At 45.0% G+C, this 26052-nt stretch overlaps 1 protein-coding gene across 5 annotated transcripts; it reads left to right on the plus strand.

Annotated features, from left to right (window-relative positions):
- The first annotated feature begins 1121 nt into the window (after positions 1 to 1121).
- On the plus strand, positions 1122 to 25626 carry ZBTB1 (zinc finger and BTB domain containing 1). 5 transcript variants are annotated; one of them, XM_064713477.1, is made up of 3 exons: positions 1122 to 1278; positions 11347 to 13258; positions 23807 to 25626. In XM_064713477.1, exons 2-3 carry the CDS (start codon positions 11367 to 11369, stop codon positions 23841 to 23843), a joined length of 1929 nt encoding a protein of 642 aa, XP_064569547.1. In that variant the 5' UTR covers positions 1122 to 1278; positions 11347 to 11366; the 3' UTR covers positions 23844 to 25626. The 5 variants fall into 5 exon arrangements, with proteins under 5 accessions (XP_064569547.1, XP_064569544.1, XP_064569543.1 ...); XM_064713475.1 differs by lacking the exons at positions 1122 to 1278; positions 23807 to 25626 and adding exons at positions 1529 to 1933; positions 18009 to 23793; XM_064713476.1 differs by lacking the exon at positions 1122 to 1278 and adding an exon at positions 1530 to 1933.
- The last annotated feature ends 426 nt before the right edge of the window (positions 25627 to 26052 follow it).

Genomic DNA, 26052 nt, shown 5'->3' on the forward strand with positions numbered 1-26052 from the left:
AGCCAGTACAAAGTGACACAGCCTATGCTGGTGGGTCAGAAAGACATCAGCACATAATCACAGCTCTCTCCATGTGTGTTTCTACTCCCTCCTCCTCTGTGTTCAGGAAATAATAATTTAAAAAAAAGCAAATTGCAAATGTAAGTGCGATGGGAAGGCAGTAAGAGAACGGGGTGGTGAGAAAGGGGGACTGCCTTGGGCCCCACCTTACCGGAGGTGGCAGGAGCTGTGGTGTGACACACATGGGACAGAGCAAGAGGCTGCACAAGCCCCTCATGGCTGCTCTTGGCTTGTGCTGCCCTGGGGTGTGTAAAGAGGTGGGCAGAAAAAGACTCTTGAACCATAAGAAAAGCAGCTTTTCAGTGTGATTTGAAAGCCATGACTCTGTTGGTTTGTGGAGGCCGTTTATTTAACTTCCTATAAAACAGGAAAACCTACAAAGCAGCTGTAATGTGGGGGTCCCTCCACCTTCTGTGCCACAGAGGTTTTTTTCCCTTGGATTGCTACAGACCCCTGAGGCAAGGGAGAGGGGAAATGGGGATTTTTTAGACACATTCTGAAAGACATATTTTGAAAGCTCTGCTTTTATTCTGTAGTGGTTAGAAAATCCCCAGACAGACCCAGGAGGAAGGGCTGATCCTCCACTTGGAAACTAGGATTGTGTGAGTTGGGTTTGTCCTGTTTGCTTACACAGAGGAGGGATGCCTCAAGAAAACCTTCAGGGTCACTGAAGCAGGGATGGATGGATTTTAACATTGTGGCATTTTATTTTGTTGCCTTTTTTGTTACTTCTTGATTTTCAAATTTGTAATAAAATCTCTTAGTTTTGCTGTGATTGAGTTTGCCCCTTTGGCTTGTCAGATACTTAGAGGGATCTCAGTTGCACCAACATAAAAACAATGGTATCTCCAGAAAGTGAATGATGGAGCTGTGCGGATTAAGCACTTACAATGCTTGTGCTGAAGGACAAATGTCACTTTGGGGGTGGAAAAGTCAAGTGGTAAGACCTGGAGGAAAGCCTGACCTGGCTTATGTTTTCTCTCAGATCTGCGGCAGATGGCAGGGGGGCCGGAAATCCCACTTACTCACATGGGATAGTTCCGGAGAAGCTGGATGTTGTCACACAGGAGAGGTCCAGACACTGGTGGGAAGAGGGCCTGGAACAGCTCCTGGAAGGATGAGAAAAAGCGCTGTTCTCGGGATCTGTGACAGAGCGTGGCGGTGGCTGCCAGCCCTGAGCTCCTGCATCGCCGTGAAGCTCCAGGAGGGAGGGCGGAGGTATTAACGTGTGAAATTGCTGCGAGAAGGAAATACTAGCTCACGCAGCTCGCAGTGGTTTTCTCGCAGTTGAACTGTCCCACGCGGGGGCCGTGGGGCTGCGGTACAACGCTCCATCGCCGGACACCCACAGGGTGACCGGAGCCTCCCCGTTAGCACCGGCCACGGCCGCTTCGGGGGCAAAGCAGAGACTGCCCGTTCCCTGCGGCGAGCCCGGGTGCGCGGGGAAGGGGCGGGCTGCGGGGCCCGGAGAGCAGCGAGGGGTCCCGGTGGGCGCTGCCCCGCCGCGGCTCCGGGGGGCTCCGCCGGAGGACGGGGAGGAGCCGGGCCGAGGGGGCCCCGGCAGCGCCAGCCCGCGCCGCGCCGCGTCCCCGGCGGCATGGGAGGAGAGCGGAGCGCGGCAGGGAGCCGCCCGCCGGGCCCCGGCATTGGCGGCGGCGCAGCAGCGCTGGCAGCGGCGGCGCCGGGAGCCGCGGCCGCCGAGGGGAGGGGTCCGGCTCCGTGCGGTCGCGGCGGAGCCGGCGCTGCGGCAGCGGCAGCGCGGCGGGGCGGAAGTCCTTTGTTGCAGCCGCGGCGGCAGCGGCAGCAGCAGCAGCGGCGGGAGCGGCGCGGGCACAGCTCCCCGTCGGCGGCCGCCGCCTCTCGCCGAGCCGCGGTAAGCGGGGTCCGGGGACCGCCGCCGGGACCCGGGGAGGAGGAGGAGGCGGGAGGCGGCCGCAGCTCCGCCGGCGGCGGGAGGTGGGAAGTGCCGAGCGGCGGCGTGGCCCGGCGCGGCCCGCCATAGTGGCGGCGGCGCTGCCAGGTAGGGGCTTTCCAGCCGCGGCCGGTCCCTGGCCGGCGGCCGGAGCGGTGACCTTGCGCTCGGCGGCCGGGCAGGGCACGGCGCGGAGCGGAGCGGCGCCGCGGGGACCGCGCGGAGGCTGAGCGGCGGCGCTCCGGCTCCGGCTCGCTCCTGCCCTCCCTCCTGCCCTCCCTGCTTCTCTCCGGGGGTCGCGGCGGGCGCGCTCCCCCTGCGGGGCGGGGGTCGGGGATGCCGCGCTGGAGAGCGAGAAGCGGCCTAGGGAGGTGCAGGGGCGAGAGGCGGGGAGGGAAGGGAAGGGCACCGCGCCGCCCGCGTGGCTCCGGGGCTCGAAGTCGCGGTAAACATCTCGAGTGCCGCTATCGCGCCTGGCCCCGGCCCCCGCCGTGGGTCCCGCCGCCTCTCTTCCTTTTGTCTTCACAAAATAAACGCCCCAAAACTTCGAGTGAGTTGCGGTAGTTTAGCGAAAAACGGAGCGGAGCTGCAGCCCGGAGGGAATGCTCCACCCTGCCAGGCGGGAGACTTGGGTTTCACTCGGGGCTGGCAGTGCGCTGGATCGCCGTGCAGGCGGCTGGAAAGGAAGGGGAATACTTTTGTCACATAAAAAAACAAACCCTGTGCCGCTCTGGGAGCGGTGTCGAAAGTCTCCTTCTTCAAAGGACTCCTCTTTTCTGCTCGTATAGAAAGGTAGTCGAAGAGAGTAGAGGAAATGGGACTGAAAACGCTGTGAGTTTGGGGCTGGGGTTTTATTCCTCTCTATTTTTCAGGATTTTTTATAACTCAGTTTCTCAAGTTTACCCCCTGTTTCAGCTGATACAGGAGTGCCGGTTCCTCTTGACACGTAGGCGTTGGTAAACGGGTAGCATGGCTTGGACGCTGCTTAATATTTGGGTGTTTACTGCCAGGTTGTCACTTGCTTGCATTATTTCCCTCGCACTCGAGTATCGCAAGGTACAGCACGCACTGCAAAACTATCCGGGGTTGCAACAGTGCGGTGTTCCTTAGGCATTTAATTACACTAAACAAACATTCCTTTAATTAAAGGTGTTTGTTTAACATTCCTCATTACAGCTCTTGGAAAAACCCACAGAGCAGCCGTGAGCAGGGGGATGCGGGCTTCTCGTTTTTGCCGAGTTACAAGTTAAGCTTTCATGGCGAGCGGAGGAGAGGCGGGAGAGGCGTTGGGACCATATGGCCGTGGGGAAAACCGGCCAAACGCGAGCGGCTGCAGAGATTTTCCTAGGCAGCAGCAGCAAAACGAGTTGACAAGATTGTAGAGAGATTTTTGGATGACTGGCCAGAAAACCTAAGGAGTAACAAGTAGTATTAGCTGCAGTCTGCTGATGTTTGAGGTCGCAGGGAACCAGCGCCCACTGGGGGGGTTGGATGCAGGTAATGAAGATGTGGGTTGGTGCTGTGTGGGAGGCTCGGAGAAGCAATAGAAGCCACTTCTTCCTGGTAGCCAGAAAGTTTTGTGTGGAATAAGATCACAGACTTAACAGATGCTTCAGCTCTGCTTGCACAAGTCTTCATCAGACTCAACCACTGTTGTCACTGGCACAGGAATTAGCAGTGATTACATTGAGAGTGCTCATACCAACCAGGGATTTGGGTTTTTAGATGCTTTCTTATTTGAATGTCAGTGGCTGCTTCTTTCACAGATTTCTGTTCTTGCTGACAGTGGAAAGCCCTGAAAATCCAGGATGGACAAAGCTGCAATAGCGATTTACCTGCTGGATGGAAATAGAATAGCTGCTCAGAACTGAGATAGTGAAAGTTCCCTGACACAAGCCCGGTGTCCTTTCTCTTAGTTGTTACAGCTGGGCCTCTCACTAGAGTTGTTCTGGACCTACACACATGCAGAGTGAGAAGCCATGTGTTCATTTTTCAGTCTGGGCAGTGGTTCTCCAGCAGCTGGGTTATTCAGCCCTGCCTTTGCTTGGGAATGGTAAACACTCTCACCCAAAGAGTTCTGCTGTGGACACAGTGTGTGGGCACAGCAGCTGACATAATTTGCATGAGGACCATTTATATCCTCAAATTGGTCTGGTAATTTTTAATTTGTGCGCACTGCAAAACTCCAGAATTCAGTGGCTGTTGCTTTTTCTGCCCCATATTAGACCTATTTAATTGGATAGAGACCATAGTAGCCTTATTTTTATTTTAGTAGGCTGAAAGTAAAATGTGAAACATTTTGAGACCTGGGAGAGTCAAGAAAATCTGTAGTCTGATCTGTGTGTCACAAGTTACCATGCTTCATTCACGTGCATCCAGCAACTTGTTACACCGAAATGCAACCTGCATTTAGCCAAGGATCCTTTCCTGGAAGGCACGTGGGACTTCATTTGAGGGTCTCAAGACGTGGTTAAACCACCAAGATGCCTCCAGAAGTTGAAAGTTGGTGTAACTTGGAGAGCTGAGATGAACAGGCTCATCTTTCTGCTGCAAAGCATAAATTGGGTGTCATAGTTTTTTCCCCCCCAATAGTTTCTTTTAAACATATCATTACCGTGTTGCCTGACAACTGTAAAGGTGCCAGATGAAAGATAACTGTGACTTTCTAGAGTCAACCTTTGTGGCTAGCAAGTTACTTTAAAGGACTGCATGAGGTCTCTCTAGGACTTCTACTCCTTAGATCTGATCTAAAGTTGTTTGAAGTTGAGATGGGGCTTCAGCACAAACTCAGTTTTCTTATTTTTTTCTGTCAAGCTGTATTCCTTGTCTTTTGAGGAGTGTTCTGATCTAAGACCATGTAATGTATCTTAACTAATTTTCAGTTAGCAGTAGAGAAGCATAACTTGCTAAAATTTGATGTCTGTTTCTCATTTGTGGGCACGGATGCTGAATCAGCAGAGAGCTGCTGGCTGAGCAGTGGAGAACAGGGCATCCAGGAGCTCTGACAGCTCGTGCTGGAGGCTTTGGAGCATCTTCCCTTCCCCTGGTTCAAATCTAGCCCAAATGCCATGAAAGCTGTTCCTGTGCATTGCCCAGGAGCCTGTTTAAAATGAGTTGATTCAGCCATCAGGATGTGTCTGAAGATGAATATCTGCCTCACTGGAATCATCTTCCCAACTGACATGCCTGAAAGGCAGGCGATTGGAAGGGCTGGGAGAGGAGGATAAATTATACCTTTAGTCCTTCACAGCCTGAATAATGGAGCTTAATTACTTTTTCCCTGGCAGTACATGGAATTCCCATAGCTGTTTTAATTTATGATCAAGGCTGTGCTTGCAATGCAAACTGATGCATGCTCACTGTTGGGGTGGACAGTTGTCACCTGGCCCCAAGTTCTTTGCTGGTTTTTTCAGTGTTTTTTGTGTAAACTGAGGCACCCAGAGCAATCTCTATGGCTTCCTATTGAGTACATCTAGGTAAGAGGTGTAGCCTGTTGACAGCTCTGTGGTCAGTGCAGTAGCAGAACACAAAAACTTCTTGGGTGTTGTGTGGAGATTTTGTACATCTTCTGTAGGATTTTCTGCAGCATGTCAATGCTGTCATTTAGGAATCCAGGCTTTTTGGTAGATCTGACCCACAATGGCAAAATTAGGGGGAAGAGTTCTTGGGAAGCCACACCAGGGTGGGGTATGGAGACAGACAGTGATGGGAGATTTGCTTTCTGATCCTCGTGTGCTTGTTTTTTGGATAACTGGGCGTTGTTTGCTTGAGGTTTTCCAGCCTCATTTTCTATTAGCACCAAATTCTCCACTCGTTTATTACACTTTTGTCCAGCCTGTTCTTGGTTTCCAAAGAAAGGGAGCCAGTAAGTAAGCATGTTAGTGCTATGTTTTTGCCTGCTCAGCAGTGGAAATGCTGGGTTTTGAAAACCACCTACTAATTTTAGGAGCCGAAAGGCTCCTGAATTCTGAACCTTGTGGTATGTCTGTTTTAAAGACAGAGAAGTTAGCAAAAGAACTTCACTACTTCTTTGCTTGAGGACTTTTTAAACTTCTTTTGTTTTAAAACGTCTCAGAAAACTTTTGAGTGTGAGGAAATGATGGCATGGAGCTGTAGTAAATACCTATTTTTTCTTGTTAACAGACTTAAAAACAACATAATTGGTTAGTGTAGTAGTGCAACTTAACCTTGTTCATGGTCACATCTGAATAGTATCTGAGTGGTGCTTCAAAAGAAAAGTCTGGTGGCAGACAAGTAGCTTGAATCAAAGCTTGGCTGTGTGAAAATAAATGTTTACTAGGGAAATAAAAGGCGTATGGAGACTTGGAGTTTGAAAATCAGAGTGAAAATGCCCAAGTCAATACCTTCAGTTTTCATTTTCATATCAGATGCTTTTCTAGCACATTTTTTCAGAACACCTCTGCATCATTCAGGATTGCTTCCAACGTGGCCTTTGGTGCATTTACCACACACATCAATCACTGCTGAGGATGGAGTCACTTGGGTTCCCTGTGGACTGGTGAGGTTGGTGCCTCCAGGATTTGGATGCTTCACAAAGTGCTAGTCCACTGGGCAAGTGGCTGGTGATTCTCCTCTCTTTGAAAAAGAGGATCAGAAATAATTCAAAGATATGGACTGACAAACTCACCTGTATGGAGCTTTCATTTTCCAAGATTCTCAGTGTTTAATACCTACAGACGATAGCTCCCACTGGCCTCAGTTGCCACCAGTGGTGTTTATCTGTGTGAATAAATTGGACAACCAAAAAATGCAATCCAGGCTTATTAAAAAAAAAAACAAAAACAAAACGGAAAGGTTGAAATTACTTGTCCTGGTATTGACAGCAATGGGATGATGTTCTCCAAGCAGTGGCCATTGCTGTGAGATTCTCCTTTTTGTCCCCCACTTCCCATTCACTTTACATCCTCCAAATGCTTGGCCAAATGAGCAGGGACCTTGTCTTGTACTGCTCAGATCCAGGTCTGGACAGATCCAGAGATGTGCTGAGTAAGGGGAAATTTTGGTAAGAGGGATGGAAGAATATACTTTGGTACATACATAATATATGTGTATACCTTGAATTTTCTGTAAAAAGACCTGTTTTCATTCTAATAACTGGAGTTTTTTTTCTAAAGCAAACTTCAAAAATAGTTTGCAGTACGGATCCACCCACATGAGTGATAAATGCAGATTGCTGCCATTTTAGCAATTAAAGTAACAAAGTAATGATGAATTACCATTTTCTGAGAGCTTGCTCTTGTTGGGAAGGAGTTTGTCAGCAAGCCTGTTGTGCTTGTTGATGCAAAGGGAAGGCATGATTGGGAATTTGGGGTGCAGTTCCTGCTCTGAAGGCATGAATGCTGCAATTGTTTTCCACCCATCCCCCAGGAAGAGCCTGTCTGTGGCTTTTACCCCTCCTGCCCTAGGCCCTGCAGCCTGGCTCTTCCCAGCCCCTTGCCTAAATGGATTCTTCCCTTGTTTAGACCCTCATTGCACCCATTTTTAATTCCCACTGCTGTTTCCTAATCCCAGTGCCACTCTCTTGGCTCAGCACTGTGCTCCCAGCCTGCCCTTTTCTTCTCTGCAGATTTCCAGAGGGTTTCCATCGCATCCTCCTCACATTTTCCAATCTCCCTGTGTTTTCCCTACATCCCCTCCTGGCTCTGGCTCTCCCTCAGCCAGAACTGGGCATCTTCTCCATCAGCTGCCACGAGGGAAGCTGGCACCCCTTGGCGAGCCATGCTGTCTGTGGAGCAGTCTCCAGGAGGCTTTGCCATCAGCTGGGACATTGTGGAGGTGGCACATAGAATCATGGAATGGTTTGGGTTGGAAGGATCTTTAAATGCCATCTAGTCCAACCCCCCTGCAATGAGCAGGGATATCAACAAAATCAGGCTGCTCAGAGCCCAGTCCAGCCTGGCCTTGAGTGTTTCCAGGTTTGGGGCATCCATCACCCTCCTGGGCAACCTGTGCCAGTGTCTCAACACCCTCATAATAAAATATTTCTTCCCTCTGTCTGAATCACCCCTTTTGTAGTTTAAAATCATGGCAGAGCTCTGTGCAAAAGGGAATTTCACTGTGGATGGCTCAGGCAGGCCCTTGTTTACTAAGCAGCTGCGAGAAGATGAAATGTTCTCAGCAAGGCTGTAATCTGAAGTTTCAATAACTAACAAAGTCTTAAGTGTGAATAAACTGATAATTTGTATCTTCTCCCCCTGAAGCATGTAGTTTGGCCAAATTCAGGCAGATTTTTATATTGTGACAACATATCTAAGGCATAACGCTTTCTCCCACATAAAGCATCTCCTCAAAGATTTTGGAAGAGAAACTTTTAATTTCTAAATGAACAAATAATAATCTGCACGCATGAAAGCTTTTTCTTAGCTTCATTTTTGGAAGCCTTTTGGCTGAGGTTTTCTGTGGAGGAGGGAAAAAAAGTAATCAGTCCAAGATTTCAGAAGGAAAGTTTTGCTGTTGCTGGTTGAAATTTGTCAAAGTTTTAAATAGCCCAACACAGGCTCTTGTGGTGGGAAGTTACATCCAGCAGGTTAATACAGCATCCAGAGGCAGGATGCCAGGACTGTCATTAACATAAATCACCTCATAAACTACTATACCTACTACTAAATGTAGTACTACTGTGTTAGAGACCAAGAACATGTCAAATCCAAAACCTTGCCATCCTGCTCAAGGAGCCTCATGCTCCACCTGTTTTTCCCTGAGTGCTGGCATTGCCAGTGGGTCATTGTTGCACGTCAGGATCCACATGCTAAAAGCTTTGCAGGAGTTCATCTGTCAAAAGGAGAAATATCTTTTACCATTTTCAAAGAAGAAGACTTGAAAAAGGCCAGTTTGTGTGCTGTCACTCGTTGTTTCCACCATCTGGAAACGACCCCATCTGCAGGTGCCTGCAGATAGTTTGTGACCACCTGTTTTGTACAGGCTTGCTGTTTGTATTGCTGGTTTTCTATTGGAGGGCACAGTGGAGTGTATCTAGTGTAAAAAAACCACAGTTAAATACAACATTTTGAACTTGCCACTTTGTGAGGATGGGGAAGTTAACATGAGCTGTCCTGAGCCTTTTCTTGTCGTGTTGGCAGCTCACACTGAGAGGCCAGTGGTGCCTTAGATGGGATCATCTCATTTTCTCGTTGGTTTTCACCCTTAGAATGTGGAAGTTGAAGTTAATTCCTTATCATTATGCAGCTGCCATTCTTAATACAATAGATTGAGTAACATTTAAACATCTAATGAATTGCCTCAAATCCCAAACACGTTACCACTTGGAAGAATATGAAGTGCACTTTTATTATTACTTGATGTCAAGAGCTTTGCTGTTCTTCACAGAAACTTCTGAAATCACCCAGTGACACAGACGATAATCAGTTTCTGTTGAAAAGATGTGGAGTTGCTTCAGAGGTTCTCCTACTTTCAAAGCCATTGCCTTGCAAGTTAGTAGAAAAAGAGAAATTAATTCCATGCAATGAGTTACACTTCTGCAGTGGACATCAGTGGGCCAAACCAATTTGAGAATATTATGGCAGTGTGCTAGCCTGGAGTTCTGGGTGTGGAGGGTTGGATAGAGAGGAGAGGAGCAGCTGCCATTCAGATGCTCCTTGTCAGAATAGTTCAACCCAAATCTCAAGGTTCCTGTTGCCAGACAAGATCTTGTGCTGGGGGTGATCCACAGGAACTGCTGTGTGGGTTGGCAGTAGGGAATATTGCTGGGTGGGGTGAGCATGTTCTTTTCTTGAGATCTTGGGAGCCTTTCTGCTGTGGCAGTCCTTTGTGGAATGAAGAATGGGGACTTAATTCTAGGTTTGCTGCTTAACAAGCCAGGCAACGCCTATGACTTGCGAATTCAACACTAATTGGGGAATTTAATTTCTCTACCCATTTTTCCCCCTAGGAGATGTAAGCTGTTAGGAAAATACAAGGAAAAATGGAGCATTTGTGTGTGTGTTGTGTTTAAATTTTGGGCAGTTGAAAGAGTGGTTGCAAATCAATCCATGCATTTCATTGAGTCATAAAATGCCCTTTAGTATATATTATTTGCTAGCCTGGTCTTTATTTGCACAAACCTCATACAGTTATTTGTACTGTTTGCAATAACCTTTCAAAATGTTAAGAATCCTCATTACTGCTTTATGTTTTTCATTTCAATTAGGGTGCTCTCTATACCCTCTTCTGGTTCCTTACCCCCTCAGCCTGTGCAGTTAGAACAGCTTATGTGTATCAGTAAAGGTTTTCCAAAGTGAGTTGTGATTAGGTGCTGGCCCCACTTGGTGAAGTTTGTCTTTAATCAAACACACGCCTCCTTTATACACTGCATTTCTTCTGGATATTTTTGTTAACATAAACCATGATATTTTATTCCTCTTTTCTCTTGAGGACAAGTTAGTCCTTTCACATAGAGCAACCCTCAGCACTGGCAGATCTTTCTCTCCAGTCTTTGCCGAGGCTTCATTTCACCGTGGCTCCACCTCTGGCTCTCTCAGTTCTCCATTGCTGAGTTTTTCTTTGTCCGGTTTCCCATCTACGTGTTTTGGTTACATTTCAGCGCTCTCAACGAGTGGTTTTGAGAGCAGTTGGAGGCACGGCGTGCACCACTTCCTGCCTCTGCAGTCCCTGTGGCTGTCACGCAGCTCGCCTGGTCACCATCTGCAGCTCTGGGCTCGAACGTGGGACGTGCCACCGCAGCTGGGCTGCCCTCTGCTTCTGAGAAGGCGTTGGAGTTTGCAGTTCCTGGTTTGCAGGACGCCTTGCAGAGAAGGTTGAGATGGTCCCTCAGCTGCCACAAAGAGCAAAATGTGTGGAGTAGCTTGTGTGGGTGCTCTGTTGTCTCTTAATTTCCTTTAATGGGGAGGGAAAGACCAGTTTGAGCCTGGCCTGGTTTCCAGTGTGTGTTGCATCATGTGCCCGTTGGACTGACAGGTAAAAAGGCAAGTTGAGACTGAAGAGTGGTTTCTGACAGCCTTGTATAGGTGTTGTCCTGGGGCCATCTTACAGAAGTCTACCCTCTGAAGTTTTTGAAGTTCTGCATTCAGAATTCATATCTGAAAACCTTGGCTGTAGGACTTGGAGATATATTTGCTAATATATATTCTAGCAGCTCTGATTGACATGTGTGCTGGTTATGTTTATTAGTTTACTAGTCTTGTAAGTCTAGTGGTGAGCACATGGAATTATGGATGCTTTCACTGGCATCAATATTCAGAAGCAGTTACCAGCAGAGATCTCCAGACAGGAAGTTGTGCTGCAGACTGGCAGAATAGGAAGATCTAGAGAGAAAAGAGGTGGCAGTTCCTCCCTACGTTGAAGTAGGCTTTGGGGTTTGTGCTCATGATTTAACAGATACCTTTTTCTTTATGCAGGGCTGTAATCGAAGTACAAGATGGCAAAAACCAGCCATAGCAACTATGTCCTTCAGCAGCTAAACAAGCAAAGAGAGTGGGGCTTTCTGTGCGACTGCTGCATCGCTATCGATGATATTTATTTTCAAGCACATAAAGCAGTCCTTGCTGCCTGCAGCGCCTATTTTAGGATGTTTTTTATGAACCATCAAAACACTACAGCCCAGCTGAATCTAAGCAACATGAAGATTAGCGCTGAATGCTTTGATCTTATTTTACAGTTCATGTATTTAGGAAAAATTATGACAGCCCCTGCCAATTTCGAGCAATTTAAAGTGGCCATGAACTATTTACAGCTATATAATGTGCCTGAGTGTCTAGAAGATATACAGGACACAGACTCATCTAGTTTAAAATGTTCATCTCCTGCTTCTAGCACGCAGACTAATAAAATGATATTTGGTGTGAGAATGTATGAAGACGCACTTGCTAGAAATGGCAGCGAAGCAAACAGGTGGGGCATGGAACCACCAAGTTCAACGGTAAATACATCCCATAACAAAGAGCCTGAGGAAGAAACTTTGCACCTCAACAGCTTCCCTGAGCAACTGTTTGATGTCTGCAAAAAAAGCACCACATCCAAATTCTCTCACACGAAAGAGCGCGTGTCGCACTCGCGCCGGTTTGGAAGGAGCTTCACCTGCGACAGCTGCGGGTTTAGCTTTAGCTGTGAAAAGCTACTGGATGAGCACGTGTTAACATGCACCAACAGGCATTCCTACCAAAGTGCCAGGTACTACAGTGCTGAGAAAATAGACTTTAGTGAAAAGAACTCTACTTCTAAAATGATCTCCACACAAACAGAAAAATACAAGGGGGACTCGAACCATGCTGCGGACGATTCATCGTCTCCCGTGTCAAACATCACGAGCAGAAAAAGCAGCACTGTTGCCTCCGAGACATCAGGTGAAGAAGGAAGTAGAGCCTCTGAGAGGAAGAGGATTATCATCAAGGTGGAGCCAGAGGACAATCCTACGGATGAGCTGAAGGATTTTAATATTATCAAGGTGGCAGATAAAGACTGCAATGAGTCTTCTGACAATGACGACCTAGACGATGAACAGGAAGAGCCGCTTTACAGATACTACGTCGAGGAGGAGATGAGAGAGAAGAGAAATGCTCGGAAGACTCTAAAGCCTCGCTTATCCATGGATGAGGATGAAAGAAAGTGTTTGAAAAGTCCACGGCACCTTAACAGCAAGGCTTCTTCAGTGCAGGAAGATGTGGAGAATGCTCCCTGTGAACTTTGTGGGCTAACAATCACTGAGGAAGATCTGTCCTCTCATTATTTATCCAAACACATAGAAAATATATGTGCTTGTGGCAAGTGTGGTCAAATACTGGTCAAAGGCAAGCAGCTACAGGAGCATGCACAGACCTGTGGAGAACCCCAGGATCTGACCATGAACGGGATCAGAAATTCTGAGGAGAAAATGGACTTGGAAGAAAACCCCGAGGAGCAGTCAGAAATAAGGGACATGATGTTTGCAGAGATGCTGGAGGACTTCAGGGACGGTCACTTCCAAATGAACAGCCTTCAAAAAAACCAGTTATACAAGCATTCTGCCTGTCCTTTCCGATGCCCTAATTGCGGCCAGCGTTTTGATACAGAAAACCTAGTGGTTGAACATATGTCAAACTGCCTGGAGCAAGATCTGTTCAAGAACTCCATGTTGGAAGAGAACGAGAGGGATCACAGGCGTAAGCATTTCTGCAACCTTTGCGGGAAAGGATTTTATCAGCGTTGCCACTTGCGGGAACACTATACCGTTCATACCAAGGAAAAACAGTTTGTTTGTCAGACATGTGGGAAGCAGTTCTTAAGAGAGCGCCAGTTGCGGCTCCACAATGATATGCACAAAGGCATGGCCAGGTATGTCTGTTCCATTTGTGATCAAGGAAACTTCCGAAAACATGACCATGTACGGCATATGATATCTCACTTATCAGCTGGAGAGACTATATGCCAGGTCTGCTTTCAGATATTCCCAAATAATGAGCAACTGGAGCAGCACAGGGATGTTCATCTGTATACATGTGGAGTATGTGGAGCAAAATTTAATTTGAGGAAAGATATGAGATCTCACTATAATGCCAAGCATTTGAAAAGAACATAAGCATAAACATACTGTTAAAGCATTAAGTTGGCAGCAGAGAGAACACCAAAGCAAAGCATAAGTATAGAAAAAAAATTTGAAAAGGAAAAAAAATTGAAAATAAGTCTCTTTTTTATTATTTTTTTAAGACCCTCCTAACCATAGGTGTCTATTTAGGCTCATTAAGTATAAAGCTTTGAAAAGCATCATGTGTTTAATTATTACATTTTCACTGTTTCCTAATACCAGTTTCTGTTCTTAATTTTATTGTTTTACTACGTAGATATACAAATCATTATTTTTAAACTGTAGATTAAAAGCACAATGTTACCCCTTCACTGACTGCTATTAAACAGTTCTCGGATCCATGTCCATAAGATGAGTGCTTTAATATTTCCATGTGTTGTTTCTTCATGTGAGAATTTTAGATGCCAGCGATTAATGTGCAAGAGGGTAATTGTTCGTAATCCCCAAATTAATTTTGGAAATGAAAAAAAAAGCCAAACCAACCCCAAACCAGCCATGCCAAGAAATAATCGTTTGGGCTCTGACTCTGCTGCAGGGGCAGAGCTGGCTGTCCTGGTCCCGTGCTTCTTGGCTTTGTTGGAAGCTGCTTCCCAGGGGTGAGAGCACATAGGCTCAGTTAACCCTTGCAGGCTCGGGCTGCTGTGCACAAGGGGGAAGGGAATTAATGACTCTTGGGATAACCAATTGGGTTCCAGCACAGTGGTTGTTTTCCAGATGGGAAGTCCTAGCAGAGCTGTTCAACTGATGTTGGCCTTTCTTTCACTGTCTGTACCTCTGTGGGTATATTTAACCTGCTTGTCCTAACATACAAGGGAGGAGTGGCCGTGGTGGGTTGCTAGGAATGCAGGATGGCCATGTGCACTGAACACTGCATTTTCAGCCTAGCTGTGAACTGTGTCTTGCTGCTTGTGTTGGAAAGTTAAAAGCAGGGTGAGTGTGGAGATAGTCCCATTGCTTGGGACCTTAAGGTTTTTTTGCTTCTTGTTTTCATGATACTTTATGAATGTTCTGTTTTTCAACAAGAATATAACAAGAAAAGACTGCAGAGTTTGCTTAATAAATGTAAAGATATTTTATGCCTTTTAAGATTTCTTTCTCATTCTAGCAGAGCCCTAATCTGTGCAGCTTGCCTCTTAATTTAATTGAATTTAAAAATCCTACTAAATACCAGCTGACACCAATTCAGTGAGGCACTTTGGCCTTTGAGAGAGCAACTGGCTTTGACTTTTAGGCACCAGCTGTCTAAACGTTTGTTAAGTGTGTGATTTGTGATGGGGTGGAGGAAAGGATCCCAATACGTAATTGTGGAGAAAACAATTAAAAAATAAAACCTAGTTGTAGTTTCTCCCAGCAGATCTCACTTTATCAAAGAGTGTGGTAATGCTATTTCCTGCTGAGCTATGGAGGGAGGAAAGTAATTTAGATCAGCAATTAAGGCAGTTGGATTAGATGATCATTGCAGGTCCCTTCCAGCTGAAATGTTCTATCACCTCATGTGCCAGTGGTGGGGTTGAGAATAGGAGCCAAGAGCTGATGATGGTCTAGTCCACGGCTTTCATGTGCTTGTTTCTGTCAGAGTTGAGTTTCATTCCTCATTTCTTGGGATTATGAAGGGTATCAAGTTTTAATTTTAGACTATTCAGAGGAGTGAATCTACAATTCAGAATCTCCACTTCTACTGTTAAAAGTAGTGTGAGTTGCCTTGCATTTATTCAGTTTCAAACGTGCATTAGGGTTTCTCTTGGTTGGCAGACGTGTGCATTTCTGCAGTGATGGAGAAGGCTCCCCCACCAGCCCTTGGTGCTGAGCCAGCAGCTACTCTGAGGCACCAGCTGCTTTGGGCACAGTTTAGTGGGCTTTTAGTGTTTTGCTTTAACTGCTCAGTCCTTTGTTTTCTTGTACGATGCTGAAGTCAACCGAGTCCTCAACAGCATTGGAGCCAAAAGAGCACAGGCATGAATGTAAGAATGCTCCAGCACTCCAGAGCTGGGGGCTTCATACACTGCACACAGTGATTCTCTGACCTGCAGTTATCCCTCACAGTACCAGCTGCATTGGGAAAAGCAGTCAAGGGAAGTGAAGGAGAACTGGAGAGCGCTGGGGGAGCTGGCAGGAGGGTCTGGTGGCAGTGGAGGAGTGGAAATACTGAGTGGGAGAAGAGATCCTGAATGGGAGGGAGTGGCAAAGGCAGGCAGGCAGGATTAGAGCTGTGCAGTGGGAAGCAAATCCCAAAGGTGGCATGGAGGGGGTGGCTGGAGGAGTGGATAAAATGTCCCGGCTGTGAGAGCAGAGTGAGGATGACTCAGCTTGGCTGGGGAGCTGTGGGCCTGAGCCATGAGCTCACAAAGCAGCGCCGGTCGCGTACCAAGCACGGCCGGCCCCGCTGCCCCAGCGCTGCGGGGACACGGCACGGCCCAGATTAAAGACCTTGCTGAAAGGCAGGAGGTGACCTCTGCCATGTAAGGGATCACTCCTGAACTCGGAGAAGGGCTAAGGGTGATTTATAGAGCCTCCTGCTCAGGATCAGGAGCCCTTGTTTAGAGTTTATTGGTCTGAACTTGACCCAAAAATGTTTCTTAAAAAATGTGACTTCCTAGTGCAAGTAGACCTGTCAACTACAGAAGTTAAATGGAGAAAATGGGAATGATGGTATTTACGTGTACTATCTAACTTTATAAACACCCTGAATACCTCTGTTTTTCAATTATAAGCTGTGTTGTTGTAGTAGCCTTTCAAAGTAAAGTTTGTTAAACCTTTCCAACTGAACTTGAATTGATGTTTTTTCCTGTTCTAGGGAAACAAAACCCAGTGCCTTGGAATTCACATGTATGAAAATCCATGCTAAGGCTCACAAAGAGCATGAATTGCACTGCAGGGAAGCTTCAAAGTGGATCTACTTACATGTAGGCAGAAAAAATCAGAATGACTGAAGTAGCCTGGGAAGTGATCAAGGGGAGTATAGGAGAACATAAACAAGTCAGCCTGGCTTGCAATGAGATGGGTATTTAAATAGATGAGTATTTGAGATGAAATGTAAAAGCGTGCAGGGGAACAGCATGGCACTGTTAGAGAAAAGGCCTGGAGTGACAGGAGGAATTTGGCTGCTGTGAAAGGGGAGAAGGTCTGGGTGCTGAGGCAGCCTGGGGCTGGCCACTCCTGAATGTTCTCCCCAGAATGGGACAGCATCTGCAGGAGAGGGAAATTATGGTGTTTCAGTGCTTCTACCATACAAAAATGATTTAACGTGGAGACAGAACAAAAACAGACATGAAAAAAAATCAATAGCAGTTATCCTAGAAGTTTTGCAGTTACTTGAAAGATCGTGAAGGGGAAGCAAAAAATATTTTATTTAAGAGTTCTTTTCCTCTCATTTGTGCTTTTCTGTTGCCATAACATTGCTCCTTTCCGTCTCCAAGTGAATATTAGCATGTAAAAACCCTTAAGGATCTTTAAAACTGGAGGTGTAAGCATTGCACAAGGCGTAGCCAGAAAGAAAAAGATTTTCTGGATGCCATAAGTTATATTTTAAAATCATTTGCTATTCTTATTTTTGGAGGACCTCTCTGTGTTCTGTTGTTTTTCCCATTTTGGGAGTGCTATGGGCTGCAATCCTGAGAATTTTTAAGTGGCCAGCCTAGCTCTTAGCTTTCAAGATTTACTGGAAGTTAAAAAGAGGGAATTCATGAAGACCTGATATGAGCTTTAAAATATCAAAATATCACAAAACCTATTGAGCTTCTTTTTCAGTTTCAGAGGAGATGTTTAAAATGTTAATATATATATACTTGTAAATGTTTCCTGCTGACTTGTTAGTTCAAAGAGTATTTACATTTGTGTATAATGATATTTGTAGCCAAGAGGTCTGTGGAGAAATCTTGATTTCAATAAATAGAGTATCATGGAATTCTAAGAATTTATGCTTTAATTAGGGGATTTCTCTATGTAATACTTTCAGTTGGTGTAAAACATATAATTCAGCCTATTTTTTATTCAAAGCTGTAGACAGAAAATATATTGCCCTGGAGAGTGTATTAAAAATACATTGTTATAAAAGTGAATAGTTTGACTACACGATTGTATTTAAATACTCTAGTGCTAAACCATCAAGAGGCTCAGAGCTATTGGTGAGGACACGAATTTGCTCCTGGGGGCTGTGCCACCTTGAGCCCTGGCAGCCCTTTACTTCTCCCCATTAGTTTCAGCTCTCCTGTCCCCTGTGTGCCACCCTCTCTGTTGTCAAAGAGCAGTACCTATGGAGCTGCACTATGCTCTGAATCAAACAACAGGCTTTTTTCTGTTCCCTGTGGGGCTGCTTTTTGGCTGGATCAGTTCCCTGCTGTGATTCTCTCTCCATCTCTGTGTCAGATCTTGTGCAAGCACAATAGGAGGGGTGGCACAAGGGGAGGAATGAGTGGCTGGGAGGGGGTTCCTTTGCTGAAATGAGCTGTACCAGAACTCAGAGCATGTCCTGAATTTAACTTGGTCTCTGTCTCCCCCCAGCATCCTCGGGGAAGCTGAACTCTTACATTCATCTCCTATTTCCTGATAAGGAAAAAGGCAGCCCAACCTCTTACAAATGAGACACATCTCTGCTATCTGCCCTCTTCGTGAGAACTGGAAACCTTCCTGCATTCAGCTCATCCCACAAATATGCTCTGGAGCTTTCTTGGTGTTTCTTGAAGCAGACTGGGTAGTGCTCTGCACCACTGGGTTTGTGTGGTTGGCCTGGCCCAGGGCCAGGAATGAGCTGGGCCCCTTGTCTGGCCAAACCCCAGGAATGGCTCCCACCTTCCTCTGGCCTTCCTGCCCTCCAGCTGTGGGCCCAGATGCAGCTGTGGTGCTCCTCTGTTGGCCTCTGCCCCTTGCTGCTTTTCTCAGTAAGGGGAGACAGTTGTCTCATTTTGGTCTAATGCTGAAAGCTCAGGGTAATTCTCTGTGTGAGTTAAACTGATGCTGGCAGTATCTGTTATTATCCCTGTGTGCTTCTGACTTTTAAGTGCTTCTCAATCTCAGAGGGTTAAAAATCAAATCTTCTGACTTCCCTAATTCTCAGCTGATTTGATGCTTGTCGCAGACTTAAAGACCTACAAGATGAAACATGACTAATTTGACTTTATAAAGTCTGCTGAAAGCTACAAATTAGGAACATGTTTTCAAAAGCTGACATTTCTGTAGTTCTCAGCTATAAACCAGTTTTCTGTATTTTCTTCCAACTTCCAAAAACTCCTAAAATATTGCTGTGCGGTGTATTCTTGAGACGTGTGAGTAGGCTGAGATTTTGTAGGGAAAAGATGCCAAAAATCAGGACACATTTTATAAATTGTCTTTTGCTGCTTTTGCAGTCACTTCCACAGCTCTGGAATTAATTCTGATTTTATTTTTTTAATGCAGAAAGACAAATCTTAATTTGTAACAGGGCAGTAGAGCTCATGACTCAGGAATCACTTCATCATGACTATAAATATTCAGCCCTGAAACAAACAGCCCATGTTCCTTTTCATGTACTTGAATGGCCAGTGCCAGCTTCATAGGGGAAATGCTTTCAGAGCTTTATTTGGGTTATTTTTACCCTCATATATCTTGAAGGGTGGGGATTTTAAAATTAATGTAAGACAAAAGAAAACAACGTCGTGCATTGTGCTTTTAGAGAAATGGTTGTCAGTAATTCACGCAGATTCCCTCTGTAAGAGTGGTTGGAAATACATTTCTAAAGTTTGTTATTAATATGTTAAAGGGAACATAACAGATCTAAAGGGAACATAACAGAACTGTGAGATGAGAAATTCTCAGATGGTCCAGGGCCAGGTTTGACTGTCTCTTTTGTGTAGCCAGCGTGGCACACCTCACCCCAGCAGCCTTGAGGTTCAGACGTGGTCAGGATCTTTGATTCTCTTGCAAGAAAATGAAAAGCTTTAATCCTTTCCTGTGCCTTCTGGCATACTAAAAACCATAGTAAATCTTCCTGCAGCTACAACCACAAAAACAATGCTGCATGTAGAATTTCCGGTGGGAGGAAAAAAAAAGAAATGGTTCAAGAACTTCCCTCTCTGACAAAGTTCTGCTGCATTTATTGTTTTCACTCAAACTCGTGTGATTTGCATCAATGACATTTTGGGGTGTACTTACTTTTGTTTGCAAATAATAGGTGACTTCAGATAAATCTGTCTTGTAGTTCTGTAGACATCCCCAGACTCCTGAAAGGGAATGAGTGCATCCCTCATAGGCCTCTAAATCCTGGAAGCTGTGTAGTTTGTAGGAAATCCACTGGAAATCAGGACTGTTGTAAATCTTTAGTTTCTCAATTTGTCTGTCAGGCAAAGTGCCACCAGTGTCAGCAATTGCCAAGGTCTCTGCAGCAGCTGTGTTGCCAACACAAAGATGCAAAAATCAGTCTTTCCCCCTCTCTTTTCCCCCATCTCCCCTGATGTCAAGGTTGCTATTTTAGAAATGCATCCTTTCAGCTCTTTTATTTGCCTTCTGTTTTTTGAAAAGGAAGATTTGCTTTTTTCCTATTTTAAATCAATGATTAGGGCTAAGAAGTTGCTTTCTTTAATAGCTTTCACATGTTCAGTTGAACCTACACAACTCAGTAATACCTGTTCTCTCCTTTTTAGGTAACCATCCCACTACATTGCGGGTGGTCACCAGAGGGACTTCTGCTTTTGATTCCCCAGAAAATGAAAGGGAAAAATAACATATTATCCTTCTCTCCATGGCAAAAGCCCCAAAGACCATGAAAGTTTGTGGAAATGCAGATAAGCTGGCTAAAAATAGAGTTTGCTGAATACCATAAATTGCTTTTGGTTTTGGCAGCAGATACACCAGACTTCTGGTGTCAGTTACACTCCTCTTACACAAGTTGTTGTTAGGACTTTTAGTTAGGATGCTAAAGATGGTGCCCTGCTTTCTTCCCTGCCTGTGGGTTTCCTACTGGTACCTACTGGTAGAGTCCCAGCTTCCAAATTACTGAGGTTCTGGTTTCTAGCCATTGGTTATTGAATTACTTAGAATAAATCAGAAACACTTTAAGAGACAAAATCTAAAGTATCCCTCCTTTGGGAAAAGAATAGATACAGTAATATTTTAGGAGGAAGAAATACAGGGTAGGATCTCTTGGAACTGATGAAGAAATTGTCTTAGTATGCCCCACAGCCCAGGAGAGAGCTCAGATGTCTGAGCTACATTGTTATCAGGTGAATTAAATAGAAGTTGTTTACACTTACATATGCTGTAAAATATGACACTTAATACTCTGCATGCCTGGAAGTCTGAGGGTTAGCCCCACCTAGTCTGCTTTCAGATGGATTGTGTTTCACTTAGATTTTACTGGCCATTGCTGACACAGTCAGTTCTGCCAGAAAAGACAGAGGTCCTGATGTACAGTAACTTAAAAACTGGAAAATAACTCAGTCAAGACACAAGAGATTTTACAGTAATTGTTACAGTTCTTTCAGCTTTAGTTTGTGGTGCAAAGAGTTAAATAGTTCAAAGGCAGTTTCCTTTGGAGAATGTTTATTTGATCAAGTTCAGTGTGGCTTAGACCCCAAACAGAAATACCAGCTTCAAACAGAGCCCTGCTGTGAGAGAAGGAATGAATAGTCTGTGGCCTCCCAGACCTCACAAGCTATGTTGGTTTGTTGCACAGAGTCAAAACAAAGATGTCCCTTAGAACACATATATACATTAACTCAGTGTATTTCACACACATCTTTTATCTCCCATCTACTTCTCTCCCTGGTCCTTTGGGCAGTGACAAGGCCACTGAGATCCTGAATGAGCTACAGTCTCCTCAGTGAAAAGTATAAATGGTGTGATGGGACCATCCAAGCTACTTAGATTGTTAGAGAGCGTTAGGGGAGCTACTGCTCCTGTTTACTAAGACTGAAGTACTGCATCCTTTGGATTTTGGAACAGTGCTTATCTTTGCTTCTTGGTTCCCTTTACATTGCAGGAAGCAGGGTGAGGAAGAACCCAGTGGGTGCTTCTCTTAGATGGAGCCTGGAAGATCTTGTTGGCTGAGGCGTGTTGTTGTTTTGTTTCTTCAGGTCCTTAGCTGGCTGAATCTTCAGACTTCTAATAAATGCACTAAGCCTTGAAAAAGCATTATTAATGCATGATGAGATACACCAAGTTCAGCCACTGAACATAAGAGTGAAACCCATGCGGATGCTGTTAGCGCAGGAACCTGGTATCGAGCCAAATCTGGAGAGCCATCTTTGATCTGTCTCCAGATCCTCCTTTTATTTGTAAACATCCAGCTAATCACAGACTTCCTCTGACTTTGATGAAGTGGAAGGAGCCGCATCCTCTGTGAGCGCTGGGAAGGGCTGGAATTCTGCAGCGGCTCAGGATGCGGGATGGGGGCTCCAGCGCCATCTCGTGGCTCGCTGGGACCCGCCTGTCCCTGTTCCCAGGGCTGGAATGCTCCGGTTTGCTGGGAGAGGGGAAGCAGATTCTCCCTCGGCTGTGCATCCCCAATCAGCCCTATGCTTAGGGCAGCTGCGCGGTTTTGGTCTGCGAGGAGGGCACAAGGTTTTATCTCTCATCTCCCTTCCTGTGGGCTGCAGGCTCCCGGCAGTGCCGGCGGCTCCGAGTGTGCTACACCCCACCCCGCCACAGCTGGCACTGATTAGCAGTGTTTCTGCTGTCTCATCGGAAAAATGTGATTTAATATGCACAGGCAGCCCACCTTCCTGCACTCAGAGGTGGCCCCACACAGCACAGCCCATGTATTTCAGAGAGGTGGTGGAATGAAGCTCAGCTCTGTGTGTGAGTTGTCGATTTGGAAATGACAGATTTTGGACTGCAGAGTGCAGGGTGACATGGTGATGAACAGCAATGGCAAACACTGATGTCACCCGGGGAAAAACAGTGCTCACATGCACACTGTAGTTAGAACATCTACTTTCCATCCTTTGTTAGTTTACAAAAAAAAAAAGTACTTCCTGACTTCTGAGCTAGTCGTGTAAGAGTTACTTTGCAGTATCAGCACTGGTCCAGTGAATTCCCCTCCAAGATTTTAAGAATGTGGTAGGCAGACATATGGCCTTGCTGCCAGAACCAGCAGTACTTTGAAGGTAGCAGTTTGCCCAAGATGTGTTTCCCCTGTTCACATTGCCCTCATGGCACAAAACAAAAGCCTTTTGTCCCAGCTGACCTTTTTGCCCACCTTAAGTATGTGACATGGCACAGAGGGCAGATGAAATCCCAGGCAAGCCTGGGCCTGGCACATGCAGTGAGTGAGGGCCTGGCCATGGTGCACACCGAGGTGTGGAGCATCACTCGAGGCTTTCCTCTCCCAGGTGTGCCAGGAAATTCAGCCCTGAGCTGGCCTCGAGGATGCTTTGGCAGGTAAGTGATGCAAAGAGCTGCTGAACTTGGCTTCATGTGCAGCCTCTGCAGTGTAGACACAACCCCTTGGGCCAGGGCTGCCACAGTCTCACAGGAGCACCAAGTGTAAGTTATCCACAAGTGGCACGATCATATACTCTGTACAATGTGATTCACATATCCAGAGAACGAAGTCAGTGTGCAAAAAAACAACCCAAATAACCCTGAGGATTGTCCTCAAAAGTTATAAACATGAATTTCCAGTTTCTTGATTGTTCCTCTCCGACACAAAGCTGCTCAGATTTGTCATGAACTAGTGTGGTTGAAAGAGACTTCCAGAAATCGTAAATATTTATAAAATTTATCTGCATTTAACCTAAAATAAGAATTTGAGGGGTATGTGGGGGTGTGTGTGTCGAGTAAATATATAACAGTTACCTCTGAGTTGGGCAAGATAAAAAAAACACAATAAAAAATACAGTCAAATAAGAAGCAGTAAGAAATGTTCCAGAGTGGGGGTGTTCCAAGCTATGAGTGGCTGAAGGGAAATAATACTTGTGCAATTTTTTGAGCATCCACTAAGCCAAGCCATAAACCACTGCTGGAAAGTAACACATACAGTATGAAAACTTACTTCTGGGAGGTTTGGGAAGTGAAGTTTTTCTTCAGCAAATCTGTAGCTGTTTTGAAAACAGAAGGCAAAGGAAAAAGAAGCAAAAGTTTCTGAAACAAGATGACAACATTGTTTAAGGTCGTGTTCTGGTGGGGTAGGGGTTGAAGGAAATGTATGGCTTTTTAAAAGAGTTCCTGACTGTGGTGGGTGCTCTGAATAGAACTGAAGGATGGGTATTTAGAGCAAAACCACACATGGTGAGGTGGGAGGGACCACATCATGCTAGCAAATACAGTACTGCAGTGCGGGCTTCTGACTTTTAATATTTTTCTTGCATTTCTTTTCTGCATGGCAGTAGTGAAATAGGGACTTCTAAGCTTCTGAACAACTGAGAGAACCAGATTTGGAGAAGACATGAGGAAGAACTGATCGGCAAAAGATTTGATAAAAACTCAGAACCTCGTGTGCCAGATCTGAATTGGCACCACCTTTGCTTTTTTGACATAACTGCAGCAGTCGCAAAAGGCACCAAACAGTCAAATTAGAACATGCAGTAAAAGTTGTTTTGGACTCTTCTATGTATCATAAATCTTACTTCTTTGTGACTATTACTTACAGCTGTAAGAAACAAATTCAAAGTCTTTCATGGAGCAGACAGCCAAAAGAGGCAGATGCCAGGTGTTAAGGGCTGCACTGAAATGAATTTGCAGAATTTCTATCCACATGCTGGAGTGCTCCTTTTATGAAATGTGGCTTCTTAGAGTTGCTGTCAAAAACTGTGTAGACTTTTTAGTTCAAACATTACAAGTGTATACTCATGCACAATGCTAAACTATCAAGTGTTAAAAAAGAAAAAAAAAAAAAAGAGTAAGAGGTGAAAAAAAATCTTAAAAACTGAGGACAGAGGGTCCCAGAGAAAGGACAGGATGTGAGAGAGATCCAGCTGACATGATTTCCCCTGCTGCCATCATCATCATTTGCAAGCTGAAGAGGACCTTCCATGGAGCACAGTGCTTGTATGTGGAGAGTAAAGAAATGGTGCTCTGGTCTTTTAAAAAGAATGGTGAAAACTTTTTACCAACAAGGAGATGAGTAAATGTAAAATAATCTTCACAGGGCACAGGGTGCACCTTGTTCTGGAGCTAAGCCTTGCAAAAGCTGGCTTGAAGAAGAGAATCAGACGTTCATGTTCAGATTTGAACATTTTAGGAACAGTAATGTTTCCAGCTAAATTAATGGGGGAGGGAAAAACCTTAACTAAAAAAGCAATAAGGCAGTAAGTGTTCCAAATTAGGGCAAGCATGAATTATAAAAATATCAATTTCTTTTGCTTCCCTCAGACAACAGTGGATCAAATTAAGACATGTAAGCAGACTAAACATGCTGATTATATTCTGCTGTAGTTACATATTTTACTAATTCTACTCATGATTATAAAAGGATGTTTCATTGTTCACTATAACTGTTATCTCAAGAAGAGTCTGTCTATAATTTTATTTATAATTGGCATCATTTTCATTACTGTTGTTACCAAGTGTGTACAATATTGTCTGTATTGCAGCTTGTATAGGGCATGTGTCTGTGCTTGCTTTACTCTTTTTGAGTTTATAAAGTTACTATACAAATGCAAGAAAAGATGTTCAGATATCTTTGAATGTGGTTCCTTCATCTAATTACATAGCCCCCAATGTTTCAGCATATAGATGTTGAAGGTATCAGCTCTATTAACACATAACACCTCAAACATTAATGCAGGTATTTGAAAAGCCTCCAGTGCAGCACTGGGATGCTGACACTTCAGTCCCAGTGGCTGTATGGAGTAAAGGGAGGATGGTGAATATCTGGGCAAAGCTGGATACCACTGGGGACTCTGCAGGGAGAAGGCACAAGATACCTAAGAGCAAATGGGATGTGCTTTCTATAGAAAACATGAAGGACCTTAAGAGCAGGACCACCACAAAGCAGAGGAGAGAAGGGAATACATTTAGAGCATCGCCTTCAACAGTATACAAAGTGTAGGACATCTGGAACAGGCTGTGACTGTTCTGTAACTTAGCAATTACTTGCAGTCTATGTAGAGAATCAGTAAAGACATTCCAGGTTAGTTATCATCATCTTTAAAGCTTATTCTGTGCTTTGCAACAGTATCTTTAATAAAATACTCTTACAAATCTGCTTATTATTCTGATTTAATTCCATCTTATACCTGAGTTGATAACAGTCCTGGCAACAGGGTGAAGGTACCACCTGCTTCATCGGCTCCTGCGTGTTTCCCATTCACCTGCTAATGACAAGAGGGAAAACAGAGATGAATAATTACCAAATAATCACAGAAATGAGAAAACAAGAGGAATTAATATCATGCTACCATTCAATTATTATAAAAATTGTTCACACTAAGCATATCAGTAGATCTGAGAGATTAATCACATACTGATCTCGGAGTAAGAAGTATTGGTCTTTGCCTGTGTTTAACTACACCACTTATCTTGTTTAAGACTTAGCATAATTTTCCAGCTTTACAGTTACTTTCAATAACTGCAGTATATTGTTTAACCCCATCACAACAGTTCTAGATAAAATTCTCTGTTTTCATTTATT

This window comes from Zonotrichia leucophrys, chromosome 5 (genome assembly GCF_028769735.1).
Source record: "Zonotrichia leucophrys gambelii isolate GWCS_2022_RI chromosome 5, RI_Zleu_2.0, whole genome shotgun sequence".
Classification (NCBI taxonomy): domain Eukaryota; kingdom Metazoa; phylum Chordata; class Aves; order Passeriformes; family Passerellidae; genus Zonotrichia; species Zonotrichia leucophrys.

Excerpts from the sequence above, each read along its gene's own strand:
- ZBTB1 (XM_064713474.1), top strand. The coding sequence starts at position 11,367 with ATGGCAAAAACCAGCCATAGCAACTATGTCCTTCAGCAGCTAAACAAG.